Below are 15379 nucleotides of genomic sequence, written 5' to 3'. Positions count from 1 at the left end.
CAGTGTCCCAGTAAGGGCTCCGCCTCATTGTAGCTGACGCTGAAATGTTTGTGTGGGTTGCCATGACAACACCAGAAGTGCATCTGAGATCGTGTCCAAATTCATGGGCTGCATCCTCCTGAGGACTCGGTGTTCTGACAAAACGTCTTACTTTGGCAAAACGTCCTACCGTAAGTAGTTCATGCGTTCTCGGCGGCTCTAGTGACCCTCGAACTCTCGGCTAGCTATCGAGGTGGTGGATAACATACGTCTCCCCCACAAGAGCACGAACCTACAACTTTTCTACTACTGGTTTTACAAGGCGTACACGGTAAAAACATTATGCTGTTATTTGTTAAGCACTTGTGCACCTTGTGAAAAGAAATAAGTGGCTGAGATGGATGTCATATGTGCTATTGATATTATTTTACTCGTTTCTAGTTTTCACGGTGCTCCATGATTGTGAGAGGAATAAAAAAGAATTGTGGACATCAGTACGAAGCATGGATTCTTTTGACCAGAGTAGATACACTGGTCCCTTGAATATACTAATCTTTTTGAGGTGGGTGACTGTTCCTGTGTATTTACAGAAACAATGGTTGTGATAACCTCAGCTGTTTCAGAGGGTGACTGTTCGTTGCTTTGCGCACTTTTAAATCTGTATACAATGGTTTGTTCCCTTTTTGTGTTCTGAGGTTTAAACAAAGATGTACTAGATGTATTATACCGGTCCCTCGAATCTACAAATCTTTTAGATGTGGATGACTGTTCATTTTCATCTGTGTTTACAGAAACACTGGGTGTTGGAACCTCAGTAGTTTCTTTTTGGCTGACAGACTCTGGAGCTGTACAAGAGGAATAAAGAGCTGCAATGCTTTTGTGAACCTGACCTGGGAAGGGAGAGAAATATATTTTTGTTTTGTTTTTGTTTGTCTTCTTGTTTTATTTTATTCCTTGTGGGATTTGGATCCAACAAGTAAAGTATGCATATTATGCACACACACAAACACACATGCAGCTATTACCATTTCTTGTATTCTTGAATAAAGACATTGATCTGACACATTTAAAATGCAGCCAATTGTTTTTATTGTTATATTATTAAGAAAAAAGAAAAGGTGGGGGTGGGGGGATGTAAAGAAGAGCTTAAAGGAAAGGGCTAGAGGAGAGAAAACCCCAACAATTAGCAGGGCATTTTTTACTTGGACAAATTGTTAATAAAGTTTCCATATCTGTAACAATGATGACAGTATAATTGTTTATAAACAATTATATTGACAATTATATGTGTCCAGTATGTTGGCTCATTTTCTTTTACTTTTTGCATTTGAAAATAAAAGTTGGGCTGATTTTGACACCATTACAAGAAGTGTTGTTAATGATTCTTTTTGAATTAAAATCAGGTTACCACAAATTGTTTTTTAATTTAATTTAATTTGAAATGTTTGTCAGTGGGTAAACAATTCGTAATGCAAAGTCAGAAACATCGAGTTATTCTTGTACTGCATGCTTGCAATAAATAAGTTGTCCTAACAGTCAGTCAAAGGAGCTTGGAAAGAAAAGCGTCTGGACTTCTTTGAGTTGAAGTGACTGATATATATATTTTTTGTCTGTTTGTTTTGTTGGTTTTTGTTTTTTGCCCTTTATCACCATTCCTCTTCCCTGCTGTTTTTCTTTCCCTCTTTCTTTCTCCCCTTTCTTTCCCCCAGTCATGTCTGTCCTATATGTAGCAAGTGAAAATAAAATAAACAATAAAAACAAAGGTGAATCAAATAGACCAATACGGCAAGGCCGGGATGGTCCATTTGGTAAAGTAAATCCGTTAATGTTAAATGGCAACATTCTGTTTACAATGTTACCATTTTACATTGTGTTAAATGGTAACATTCTGTTTACAATGTTACCATTTCACATTGTGTTAAATGGTAACATTCTGTTTACAATGTTACCATTTTACATTATGTTAAATGGTAACATTCTGTTTACAATGTTACCATTTTACCTTGTGTTAAATGGTAACATTCTGTTTACAATGTTACCATTTTACATTGTGTTAAATGGTAACATTCTGTTTACAATGTTACCATTTTACATTATGTTAAATGGTAACATTCTGTTTACAATGTTACCATTTTACATTGTGTTAAATGGTAACATTCTGTTTACAATGTTACCATTTTACATTGTGTTAAATGGTAACATTCTGTTTACAATGTTACCATTTTACATTATGTTAAATGGTAACATTCTGTTTACAATGTTACCATTTTACCTTGTGTTAAATGGTAACATTCTGTTTACAATGTTACCATTTTACATTGTGTTAAATGGTAACATTCTGTTTACAATGTTACCATTTTACATTTTGTTAAATGGTAACATTCTGTTTACAATGTTACCATTTCACATTGTGTTAAATGGTAACATTCTGTTTACAATGTTACCATTTCACATTGTGTTAAATGGTAACATTCTGTTTACAATGTTACCATTTTACATTATGTTAAATGGTAACATTCTGTTTACAATGTTACCATTTTACATTATGTTAAATTGTAACATTATGTTTACGATGTTACCATTTTACATTATGTTAAATTGTCAGTAGGCCTGGTACCGGAAACGGTACTGGACCCCCTTTTACTTTCAGCCATCAGAAGAGGGTACACTGTGGTCATAACAATACTCAGACTGTAGCATTTAAAGGTCCCAAAGTGTACCAGGAAAATATCCCCCGCACGATTACACCAGCAGCCTGAATTGTGAATGTGAGGGAGGATGGATCCATGCTTTCATGTTGTTCACTCCAGGCTGATATAAAAATGATATAACTAATACTACTTCTACTAATAATGACAATAACAACAAAATAATAATAATAATGTCAAAAATACCAGTAATAATAATAACAATAACAACATAAACAACAACATTACTACTAATAATAATAAAGATAAACAAATGTATTAAAAAATTAATAATGATAATAATAATAATAATAAAACTGATCATACCAGTAACAATATCAATCATAACAACAACAGTACTAACAACAATAATAACAATAACAATGAAGGTGTTGCTGCAGATCTGAGTCCCGACTCTGCTGCCTTTCTAGTGCGGCAAAGAAAGTAAGAAATAGAAAAAGAAAAACACAAATAAACTGAGTGTGAGGGTTTTTCTACAAGTTACACTGAATATTTGCACAGACATGCTGACTGTTTGCTGGGAGACGTCACCTGTCTTTTATAGAATAGCAGGTAAGCTGTTCTCTGCCGCTGCTCACACACAGACTCACACGTGGTCTGGCAGACCAACTCGTCATCGTACGTGAGCCGGCTGTCTGTGACGTCGTCTCTTCCGCTCATCTGGTGAACGCCGTCACAGACGTAATGTCCTGAGAGGAGAAGGCGCACTTATTAACGTCTCATAAACTTTCAAAGCTGACCTGCATTCAGCACATGTGTCTGAAAGCACCCACTCACCGCTGTAAGCTGAGGAGCCCAAACGACTGATCACGCTGACCAACAAATAGCGAGCAGTTTACTGGGAGAGGGCAGCGGCACCACCCGTTAGCTTAGAAATGGGCTCCATCCATACTTGAAATGAACGGTGTGCCTTTTCCCTTACCTCTTCAGTAAAGGCTGTGTCCTGGCTGATCACCAGCTGCTGTGTCAGAACAATGGGGCTGTTCTTCTTCTCCACGGTGAACGATGGAGTGAACGTAAACCACTTCAGCTGGAGGATCAGCACACTGAAAGAGATGAGACAAAGAGGAGAGGCTCAAAGGAAGACGCAAGGAGGACATGACATGAACAAAACTGACACCGACTGAACTGTGGTGGTTTGAGGCCTTTGGGGACCGATTTGAGGTTACTCACTTTGGCAGGTTCAAGAACAACAGCTCCTCTTTGATCTTCTTAGCTCCGCACTGGCATTCGTAGTCCAACAGGCCGCCCTGCAGCAGGGAGCAGGAGGAACAGGTGCATTAGAGTTAAACTCTTTTACAGATGAATTCACATATTCGTGGGAGCAAGCCTGTTCACAGAATAGAGTCTAAACGAGCTCTTACTTTCAGACTCCAGCCCCGCCCTTCAGCAGCTCCGCAGCATCCTGCTGGCTGGCACAACCTTGCCATTGGCTGCTGCCAGGGACTCAACAGGTTAGAACAAAAATATAAATATTATATCTGAGTTCTTATGTGGACCCGCCTTCCAGACACAACGTCACCTTCTATCAATGTCCACAGGTTAGCGGCCCTCGCTCTGTTGGTCCTCCAAAGTGACGAAGACGCCTTCTGGTGTCTGGTGGCAGTCGTGGAAGCCATCATGCCACAGGACTACTACACCAAGAATCTGGTGGCCTCTCAGGTCAGCAGACACACTCACCTGCTTGCCTGCTGTGATCTGTTTTAGTGATCAGTGAGGCTGATCTCTGTGAGTCTTTGTGCTCAGGCGGACCAGCGCGTGCTGAAGGACTTCATGGCGGAGAAGCTTCCTCGCCTGGCATCTCACTTTGAGGATCACAACATTGACGTCTCTCTGGTCACCTTCAACTGGTTCCTGGTGGTTTTTGTGGAGAGTCTGCCCAGCGACATCCTGATGCCTCTGTGGGACGCCTTCCTGTATGAGGGTACCAAGGTACCATACACCCGAACACACCATGACAGAAATGCAGACAACACTTGAATGCACCACAGTAGTGTCCATGGAAACAAAAATGATTTTGTTTTCACCTTTAGATGTCTTTATTTACATTTTAGGAGTAATAAGACATTGTTTACTAAGCATGGGGAACTGTCATGTGACATGAAATAGGAGTGGGAAAGCAGATCATTCTAGTAACGACCTCACAGTCTACCACAAGCAGCGTAAATCCAGACGATGAGCGGGACAATGCCTTTGGGCTTGTTTCTGCAATGTGACAAATGCAGCACAGCTTTTACATCGTTTGTCTCAGGAAATAAAATCACAGTTCAGACACAGAAATATATACCACACAGGGATAAATGCTGACAACAGCTTCAGCCACGTAGATCCAACCCAAAAGTTTAATTTAAACTTAAAGCTCAACTACCAAGTAAGTTAATATTATCTGGCAACTGAGGAACCAAGTGGCTTATTGGAAATCGATCAGAGCTGTAATGAGTAAAGGGCCCAACTGCACCACAACTGAAAGAGTAATTTTATGACTCACCTCCTCAAAGTTTCCAATTAATTGTGTGGCGTGAGTGTCCTGTTATGAAATGCGTGTCTGTGCTGCAGGTGATCTTCAGATACACTCTGGCTCTGTTCAAATACAAAGAGGACGACATCCTGAAGATTCACGACAGCGTGGAGATCTACCAGTACCTACGCTTCTTCACAAAGACCGTCTCCAATGCCAGGTACGCACTCGCCTCCACCCGCCTTAATCTACGAGCTGTTACACTCTCAGAAGTGTAGCGGATGTAGCTGTTGAATCTTTGAGCTTCAAACCCTTTTTACTGAAATTTTGTGAGAAGTTTAAATTTCCCTGATCACAGTAACAACAATTTAAAGATTTTTAAGTATCTGCAGCTCTCGGATACATGTGGTCCAGTCAGTCCAGTATTTCCTGCTCAAACTGCAGTACCTGAAGTATCAAGCAGCATAAAACAGAAACACTCAAGCTGATCAGTTTCCAGTTCCTCTGTGTTGGTGATCGAGTCCTTTCCACCTGCGTGTGTCCATGCAGGAAGCTGACCAGCATCGCCTTCAACGACATGAACCCATTCCCCAGCCGGCTGCTGATGAACCGGCGAGTGCTCCACCTGGAGCGCCTGCAGGCGGAGCTGCGTGAGCTGGAGGAGCAGCACAAGGAGTTCATCACCGAGAGCGTCGTACGGAAAGACAAAGAGCTCGACGTCATGGTGAGCGAGGACGACGAGGACCTCTGATCACACGGGACGCTTCAGCTGCTCACTTCGAGACGACGATGAGTTTTCCATGAGTTCAAGAGAATTTTACTAAACCGGCTGTTAACTGGTTTCCTTCACACCAAACACAGGATTGTGTCAGGTTCACCATCTCTACTAACACTACAAGGAAACAGACGCATACAGATTTAACTGCATCACATCTCTGAAACAAGCTTGCAGTAAACAAATGTGTACTGTGTTCACGTGTGTAATAAGTCAGGCTGCAGAAATGTGCAGATGTATTTCAGTGAATTCATTTGGATTAATATGTGATAGCTTATTTATTTCATTGCATCTTTTGCTTTATACCTAAAAATGCGTGACATTTCTAAATGTAGTCACATCCCTATGAAACATGGTTGATTATCACCTGTAGTCACAGCTGGTGATAAAGTAATTAAAATGTCCAGCTATTCAAAAATAGGGCATTCTGCACAATGAGTACTTTTTGGTACTTGAAGTATATTTTGATGCTGATGCTTCAGGGCATTGTGCTGCATTGTCGACGCTCTCTGGGCTTCCGGTTAGAACGACCTCACAGTGTTTTATTTTGATCTGGTGTAAAGTGCATTGTGCAGAAATGACAGCATGATAGTCACATGATAAAACTGACTTTTCTTTTTTTTTTTAATTTTACTGGGTGTGCATCTTGTTCAAATGTCTTTTTCAGCATTTGTACATAAATATTCTGTATATAAATATTTGATTTTCATTTATTTTACAGAGTCCTTTATTTTGTTTCACAAATATGACATTCATGTCAAATGACATCTGCAGACTTTATAATGACCAGCAGGGGGCAGTGTATTGCAGTCTATGAGAACATTTACTGAGACCTGTTTCATGCACTAGTTTCATGTCTCATTGAATCCAACATGATGTTGGTTTTGTAAATTAAGGTCACATCTTCATCACATCTAATTTCAAAACACTGATCATTTTTTTAAAAAATGAATTCCATACCAATTGCAGGAATAAAATAGGAATAAATAACAAACGAGAAATACATACAAAACAAGAGAAAGGCACACATGAGAGAACAGGTCACATGACAGCACAGCATTATCTACCCACAATTTGAACTAAATAACAGATAGCACAGGCAATGAAAACAAACGGAAATCAGAATAAATTTAAAAACTTTTATTGATGTTAACTTGAAGTGCTGAATTAGCCCTGTTGTCAGTTCAAATCACTTCAATCTATAGCGCACTTTAAGGTCTTTAGACCTTAAAAAGTAATACACTCAGTGGCGTGTCCAGCGGGGTGGCCTGGGGGGGCACAGGCCACCCCCCCAACCAGACTGGCCACCCCAGGTGCCACCCCAAAGACAAAACAATAAAATTCAATCAAATATCAAATGTCCAATTATGTTTTCACGGTGAAGCTCAGATATCCGAGTGTAAGTGAATGCAGCATCGGCTTCTGCGCTATGTGCGTCACGTTAGCAAAGGTAGGAGAGCGAAGCACGAAAGACGGCACTGCAGGAAACAATTTTTCGGTGAAAGAAAATGAGGACAGAATAAATGTCCCGGTAAGTAATATTAAGTTTGTTGAGTTTAGTAAACTTCGGTGAAATTAGAATCCCAAGGAAAAAATAACACTTAAAGAATTATTGCAGCTGTGGAATATTTCTGACAGTATGCTACTGAGGGCAGCTAACATAAGAGTCATGAGTTATAAGATATAATCTAAGTCGTAACATTGCTGTATGGAGCTGCAGATTTGGTTGCAGGTTAACATAGCTGGACTGGCCATCGGGCATACCGGGCATATGCCCGGTGACTTATTTTTTATTTTTTTTGTAACGGCATGAACAATGAGAGGTGGTGGATTGGCCAGATGCAGGTCGATGTGTAAAAATAACTCAGTTGTTTGGTGGTGGCTATGGCGGGGCTTCCACAGAGGCCAGCAGGTGGATGAGGGAAGGGGAGGCAGGAGGAGAGACCCGAAGCAGCCGCCAGTCCCAGTGTCAGGTGAACTGAACTTCAGGTAAGAAGTTATGACCTGCAGTCTATCTGGGTCAGATATGAACCAAGTTTAGGTGCAGTTTATTTTCGTTGTGCTGACTTTTTACCCTCAGTTGCAATAACTCATACTGCGTTCTAGCCAGCTTGATGGAGTTTTTAGGTGGGTGGGTGCTATGATGTTACTGATAGTGAACTTTATTTTATTCATAAGGTTAGTTAGTAGAGTTGCCAACGGCTCCTTAAAAAATGTGATGGTCCCTCATTCAGAGAAAATATTACGTGTTTGGTATTGAGCTGAGAAGAGACGCAGTTTGTTCCGGACTTTAGCTAGAATGGAAAAAAGACACAAAGCTGGAGTTATTCTGTCTTTACGCTGCACAGCTGCCTCTTCTTCTCTCATTCTCTCCTCTCCTGTTTCTACTTCAATCATAAAACTGATCAGTGATCAGCATATCGGCTTTTCTCTCTTGTTTGTTTATCGCCCACTTTGCGCCAGAAAGAGGAAACCAGCGGATGTCGCGCTAAACAACAGCAGCACGTTTAAGCTTGATCAGCTGTTGTTAGAATTTATTTAATATTAATTTCTAGTATCAGCTGATGTTTGCTGGAGCCACAGCTGTAAAGCTGCTGGTCATGATGTCGGTTTGTATATCTGGTGAGAGGGAAACATGAAGATGAAACCAGGAGATGTCCTTACTGAATCATCAGAGCTGTGATGGAGAAACAGGTTTACCTTTTAGGTGACATGAATGAGTTGAAGTTATGAGCTGTTTCTGAGAGACAAATAACACCAGGATCCTTTTCTATGTAGCTGACAGCTGGTAACTGTGCAGGGGCGGGTCTAGCAAAGTGTTTCCAGGGGGCCAGGTAGGGCATTAACAGGGAGAGGGGGGCACAAAGAAATACTTTTCTTTCTTATTCTCATTTAAAATATCTAGCTTTTATTAAATAATTATCTAAATCTTACAACCAAAGTTTTTATCTGATGTAAAATGTATAGAAATCATACATATACCAACAAGACTGTACATCACTGTCACAACAGGGTTTGTTTTCATTCAAAGGCTTTATGGCTTTAACACCTGGTGGGTCGGTCTGTAGTCAAAATGCCCGATTTTCTGTCCCAGTCCAGTCCTGCAGGTTATACTGGCAGTGTCACCATGCCAGCTGACTGTATTTCATCATAAGCCAGTGTTGCTCTTGATCAATATTACCAAAGTTTACCATAAGGCAGCATAGAAAGTATTTACTTGCTTTCAGGTTTTATTCAAATGTTAGTCTTTTCATTTGTTTCCCCACTTTTTTCCTGTTTCAAAATCAAACACCAGTTTGTGAGAAGATTATCTTCTTTTTTTTAACAGGCATTGGCTAATTTGCCAATTGTATGTTAAAAATGTTCGTATTTTAATATTCAAAAATGTTTTTGCCCAAAACATATGTGCACTACATGTCAGTAAAAATACTATGCAAATATTGATGTCCTTGAATGCTGAGTAAACACTGACAAAGCACTGATTGTATCTCTTGTACTTTATCAACACAGTATCTAAAAACTTTGCACCGTAGTGGTTAAAATCTCATTCTAATAAGAGTTAAAAGCGCATTCGGTTATTAGGTTTATAGGATTATTGAATTATGGTTAACGGTTGGTAGAATCTGCCAATTACATCTGCCACCCTTCTCCAAATCTGTGCCCCTACCTGGCCCCCCCAACAAAAATTTTCTAGACACGCCACTGAATACACTGCAAGGTAAGCTTGCAGCATCTTACTTTAAGGTCAACTGTGAAACTTTGTGGAAAGCCTGAGACAAGTTGATGAGTCAGTGAAGCGCACTTCCTTCTGATGACGGCTATACTGAGGTGAGTTTTTAAGCATATCCTGAACTTTATTCATTATTAGACTTCTGACACCTGGCAAATAAACTCTCATGCGATATGAGAACATAACAGCAAAAAGCCAGTAGCTGGTACATGAATGGATAAAAATTGGATCCCTCAGGGAGGCGCCACCACTTGATCTTCTCCACCGTCATGGTTGGTGTTCTTCGTCGTCGTTGGCCAAGGTTGAGTCGGAGATCCATCACAAGTAGCCGATGTTGAGGGCCAATATTGGTTGATGGTATGACTTTTACGTTCGTGACTAGGCTGAGATGGGGTCTTCGGACTAGCCAGTAGTCGATTTGGGTGTCTCTGCCGCCGCTGGAGTACGTGATGAGGTGTGCCGGCTTCTTTTTGAAGAAGGTGTTGGTCACGGCAAGATCGTGGGCCTCTGCGTAGTCCAGTACCCGGCAACCCTCGTCGTTTCTGGTCCCAAATCCTTGGCCGCCATGGAATCGGTGATATCCGTCTCTCCCCTTGCCTACATGTCCGTTTAGGTCGCCGCCTACCGCCACGTGTTCCTCAGGGCTAATCGTTTGCAGGTGGTCGTCGAGGGCGCGCCAGAATTCTGTCTTCTCCTCGTCGGGGCAGTTGGTCTGTGGTGCATAGCAGGAGATCAGGGGGGGGCTAGAGGGGCTTGAGCACCCGCCCCTTTCCTGATGAGTGCCCAAAGTGCCCTTTTGTTGAGGCAACTTTTAAATTTTTTTTATTTATTTATTTATTTATTTTATGTGTGTGTGCGTGCGGAGTCCTGTCTGTGCCCCTCAACAATAATATTTAACTATTAATCATAGTTTTGCTAAATAAAAGGATCTGGCTTGCATCAGTCACATGATCACATTTAACCAATGATCGCCCTCGACGGCAGAACGCGCTGGTTACGAGCCGGGAACGAGCTCACAAAGAGCACGCGCATTTGTTGCGGTCCGGAGCTGTAGGAGAAACACAAGTTAACTCAGAGACACAGACTGATGCGACAAACCCAGTAAGTAGGTGTACAGCGCACACTGTAGTGTGTAGCACACAGGAGTATTAGCTTATTACATACACGTTGGTAAGCTGTCTTGTTGCAACTGACGAACTGAAACAAACGAGCGTGCTGTGTGTGCAACAGCGCGACAAACATTACCTGTCCTTTTATTAACTGCACAAGTAGTGCTGGTCATAGCTGCTGGCTACCTGTGTAAGGCTGTCATGGGTCTGTAGCTCTGTCACCGTTTTAGGGAACATATTTAGTTTTAAAGTAAGTTTCTGGGCATTTCCTGCCTTTCTGGAGGGATTATATTTCACTAAAAAACGATCTAATATGCATGTCCACATAATAATTATTATAATTATAATATATTAAAAAACACACGCTGTATTTTAAAGAACATACATTAAGAAGCAGATTATATTAGATTTATATTTTAAATAAGACAAAAGTTGGATTTTACAGCAGTAAAATGATTGTATCTCTACAGTTTAAAAATGTAATAAGCTTTGCCCTGCACAGAGTGGATAGTGAAACAAATGGAATCATCATAAATACATTATTTCATATTTATTACTTCCCCCTCCTCATTGCTTTATTATTGTAGCTCTAGTAATAAATAATAATTTAAGGATGCCCATAGTATATACAGTATTCTGAAGAAGGTCTAAAATGTCACTGTGTGTGCATGTGTGTGTTTTATTTAGCTGGATTTAAAAAAATATTACTCATGATATAACATTGTGCAGACATGGCTGGTAAGGACATGAGGAGGAAACAGTAGGAGCTGTATGAGGCTACTAAAGGCAGGGCTATAACATTTTGCTGTCATCATTTTATTATAGATTAAGTGCAAGAGTTGTTAGGTGTGGATAATTAGATTATAGTTTATTGCAATAGCAAGTTGTGCCTTGTTCTCAGATAGACAGCAAGTGGAGAGTGATATATGAAATGATGGGAAGGAAGGAAGAAGAGAAGCAAAGAGTGATTCACAGGCAGAGCCGAGTTTATGTCACAGTTTTTCGTTGCCTTATGGTTCCAAGCGCTGTCACCAATCTTTGCATTTTGTTATTATCTCATGAAACTTGTTTAATCAGCTACCATCTCTCCTGTGGACTTTTTAATGTCTACAGTCTCAGATCAACACAGCCCTGCCCTTCCCATATTAGATTCTTGATGAATGTGTGTTGTTGTTATTCAGCATGGTTCAATGTGCCCCTTTTTAACTTTGAGCACCCGCCCCTTTAAACCTCTCTGCACGTCCCTGATAGAGACAGGTTTTAAAGACTAGAAATGAAAACATGTGAGTCCTGTCTTTAAATAAAAATATATAATTCCCTATATTCCTATCTATTCTTGACATTGAAGCTTTACTCTTCTTGATATTGTGACAAAATACTCTTGGGTTAACCACGAGCTTTCTAAAAACTTGCATATAACAATTGTGCACCATTCATTCCTCATCTTTGCTGCCCATCATTACAACTTTGCTAATGATGGGCAGCAGGTTAGTGTCATGATGTCACCTCAGACATAGTTAAAAGCCCTGTTAACGTAGCTGCTTCTCGCCGGGTGCGGTGGCGCGTGCCTGTAATCCAAGCTACCGGGAGGCTGAGGTTGGAGGATCGTTTGAGCTCACGAGCTCTGAGCTGCAGCAGGATATGTCGATTAACACAAAATAATTATCCTCATTCAAAAGTCATGTAAGAACCTCATTGGCTTACGGAATGTTGATGTTATTTAAAAAATTCATACAAAAACATGACCTCATTCTAGAATGTCATGTGACAACCTCATTGGCTTATGGAATTGTGATGTCACAGGCTTCTGAATCCATAAATAGGGGTGAGGAGGTACAACTTTCAGTCCGTTATTTGCAGCACTTATGTTAGCAGCATTCAAACGTTCACCAGTAAAGCATTTTCAAACATCTGGATACTTTTCGTACTCACGGTATACAGACTCCAACATGTCTCAGAAAGAGCAAGAAAGACAAGAAGCTGACCCCAGCTCTATTCCATGGTATGAGTCCCTAGACCCTTACATCAGCTCTCTTCCTTGGGATGAACAGGTGGAATTAGAGGAAAAGCGATTGGAAGAAATGGAGAAGGAAAATCTCATGAACAGAGAAAAGATTAAGATCCTGACAGAAGAAAATGAGAGAAAGAGCGCTGAATTAGAAAAATTATCCTACCAGCTTCAGGAAAGGGAAGGTATTATTGAGGAGAAACAATGGGCTCTCCAAGATAAGAAGAATCACGAGCTCCAAGAAAAGCTTGATGAAGCTCTAGAAAAAATTAAAGATCTGCTCCAAAATGAGAAAAAAGAGAGCATTAAAGGGGATAAAATGCTCAAGAAGAATCAGGAGCTCCAAGAAAAGCTTGATGGAGCTCTGGAAAAAAATAAAGATCTGCTCCAAAAGGAGAAAAAAGAGAGCATAAAACAGGAAAACATGGTCAAGAAGAATCAGGAGCTCCAAGAGAAGCTTGACGAAGCTCTGGAAAAACTGAAGGAAATCCACCAAGAAGAGAAGCAACAGTCCACACAGCAGAGAGACATGCAGAGCAAACTCCAAGCCATGGAGGAAAAATACAAAGCGCTGCAGGTGAAACATGACAAAACTCTGCACAAAAGTCAACAGTTGCTTCAAGACAAGAAGCAAATGGAAATGAAACAGAAGGAAATGGACTCCAAGCTTGACGAGATGGAGGAAAAACACAGATCGCTCCAAATCAAGCTTGAGAAAACAGTGCACAGAAATAAAGAGTTCATTCAAGAGAGAGAGCAACAAGAAATGCTGGAGAAAGAAACAGACTCCCAGCTTGAAGTCTTGGAGGAAAAACTGAAAATGCTGCAACTAACTCTTGAGGAAACACTGCTCAAAAATAAAGAGCTGCTTCAAGAAAAAGACCAACAGAAAATACATCAGGAAGAAATGGATTGCAAGCTGAGGAACATCGAGAAACAAAATGAAGGCTTGCAAGTGATGCTTGATGAAGCTCTGGAGAGAAATAAAGAGTTTCTGCACGAGAAAGACCAACAGAAAATAAAAAAGGAAGAAATGGATTGCAAGCTGAGGCACATCAAGAAACAGAATGAAGGCTTGCAAGTGATGCTTGATGAAGCTCTAGAGAGAAATAAAGAGTTTCTTCACAAGATAGACCAACAGAAAATAAAAAAGGAAGAAATGGATTGCAAGCTGAGGAACATTGAGAAACAAAATGAAGGCTTGCGAGTAATGCTTGATGAAGCTCTGGAGAGAAATAAGGAGAACCTCCAAGAAAAGAAACAAGAGCCCGTAGAGCAGAGAGACCTGCAGAGCAAACTCCAAGCCATGGAGGAAAAATACAAAGCGCTGCAGGTGAAACATGACAAAACTCTGCACAAAAGTCAACAGTTGCTTCAAGACAAGAAGCAAATGGAAATGAAACAGAAGGAAATGGACTCCAAGCTTGACGAGATGGAGGAAAAACACAGATCGCTCCAAATCAGGCTTGATAAAAAAGTGCACGGAAATAAAGAGCTTCTTCAAGAAAAAGACCAACAGAAAATACAACAGGAAGAAGAAAAACTTCATCTCCAGAGGAAAAATCAAGCACTCCAAGAATTGTATAACGAAACAAAGTACAAATCAACTGTACTGGAAGAAGAAAAGAAAAAGCTGGAAAAACAATGCTCAGCGATGCAGAGTAGCATCAATGAGATGCTGAGAAAAAATACCGAACTTGAGGAACTTTCTAAGACCTTGAAGTACAAAAACACTGAAATCCAGGCGCAAAAGCAAGAACAACAGAAAACACATAAAGACCTGCAGTGTAGACTTCAAGAAATCCAGAAGAGAAACCAGCAGCTGGAAGACATGCACACAGATGTGCACAAGGCAAAGCGAATAGAGGAGGCAACAGTTAAAGAACTGAAAGACAAGCTTAAAGAAAAACAAGAACAATTAGAAGACATGGTGAAAAGATGCAACAAACTTGAGAAAGAAAACGCAGAAACAATCGATGAGCTGAAAACCCTCATCATTGAGAAAAAAGTGCTGGTGGAAGAGTATCTGAAAAAGAAGAAAAAACGCTTCCACTGGTTCTGGAGGAGGGGCACTGCTGCTTCTCACCTGATGTAACCTCGTCTTCCTCCACCTCTATTCCATCTTCATTTCCCCCCTTCCCCTCCCTCCTTTTTCTTTTTTCACCCTCACCCCCCGACCAGTCCCGGCAGTTGACTGCCCCCTCCTGAGCCTGGTTCTGCCATAGGTTTCTCCTTTAGGTGTCTTTCACTTTAAAAGGAGTTTTTCCTATCCACTGTCGCCTGCTGCTTGCTCAGAGGGGATTGTTGGGGTTTTCTCTCATCTCTCTCTTTCATTCTTTCTATCCTTTCCCCCCCTTCTGCCTTTTCCTTTACCCAATAAACACAATTGCCCACATTTTACATTTGTTTGAAAAATGTCTTCATTCAACAATAATTCATCTTAGGTATAAAAACAAGAAATAGGTAATAGCTGCATGTGTGTTTGTGTGTGTGCATAATATACATACTTGTTTCCCAGAAAGATTTAATACTAGATGGATAGAGACCAGGGACGTGCAGAGGGGGGGGCTAGAGGGGCTTGAGCACCCGCCCCTTTCCTGATGAGTGCCCAA

At 40.7% G+C, this 15379-nt stretch overlaps 2 protein-coding genes across 2 annotated transcripts; both read left to right on the top strand.

Annotated features, from left to right (window-relative positions):
* The first annotated feature begins 4178 nt into the window (after positions 1 to 4178).
* Positions 4179 to 5896, top strand: LOC146581683 (TBC1 domain family member 2A-like). Its single transcript, XM_085247064.1, has 4 exons — positions 4179 to 4349; positions 4434 to 4619; positions 5244 to 5365; positions 5695 to 5896. Exons 1-4 carry the CDS (start codon positions 4179 to 4181, stop codon positions 5894 to 5896), a joined length of 681 nt encoding a protein of 226 aa, XP_085103190.1.
* Positions 5897 to 12585: 6689 nt separating this feature from the next.
* LOC146581682 (uncharacterized) lies at positions 12586 to 15162 on the top strand. Its single transcript, XM_085285820.1, has one exon. The coding sequence runs from the start codon at positions 12625 to 12627 to the stop codon at positions 14860 to 14862; it is 2238 nt and encodes a 745-aa protein (XP_085141946.1). The 5' UTR covers positions 12586 to 12624; the 3' UTR covers positions 14863 to 15162.
* Positions 15163 to 15379: the final 217 nt, after the last annotated feature.

The sequence above is a fragment of the Mchenga conophoros genome, linkage group LG2 (assembly GCF_057382185.1).
Source record: "Mchenga conophoros isolate Kocher_MC1m ecotype Shallow Benthic linkage group LG2, M_conophoros_male_GT1.1, whole genome shotgun sequence".
Taxonomy (NCBI): Eukaryota; Metazoa; Chordata; class Actinopteri; order Cichliformes; family Cichlidae; genus Mchenga; species Mchenga conophoros.
The sequence above is the reverse complement of the archived record's forward strand: the minus strand, read 5'-3'. Positions and strand labels throughout refer to the sequence as shown.

Bases quoted from the DNA above. Each gene is read 5' to 3' on its own strand.
- LOC146581683 (XM_085247064.1), top strand. From the start codon at position 4,179: ATGTGGACCCGCCTTCCAGACACAACGTCACCTTCTATCAATGTCCAC. The intron at 4,620-5,243 runs GTACCATACACC...TCTGTGCTGCAG, and splicing joins TCCTGTATGAGGGTACCAAG to GTGATCTTCAGATACACTCT. The intron at 5,366-5,694 runs GTACGCACTCGC...GTGTCCATGCAG, and splicing joins AAGACCGTCTCCAATGCCAG to GAAGCTGACCAGCATCGCCT.
- LOC146581682 (XM_085285820.1), top strand. From the start codon at position 12,625: ATGTTAGCAGCATTCAAACGTTCACCAGTAAAGCATTTTCAAACATCT.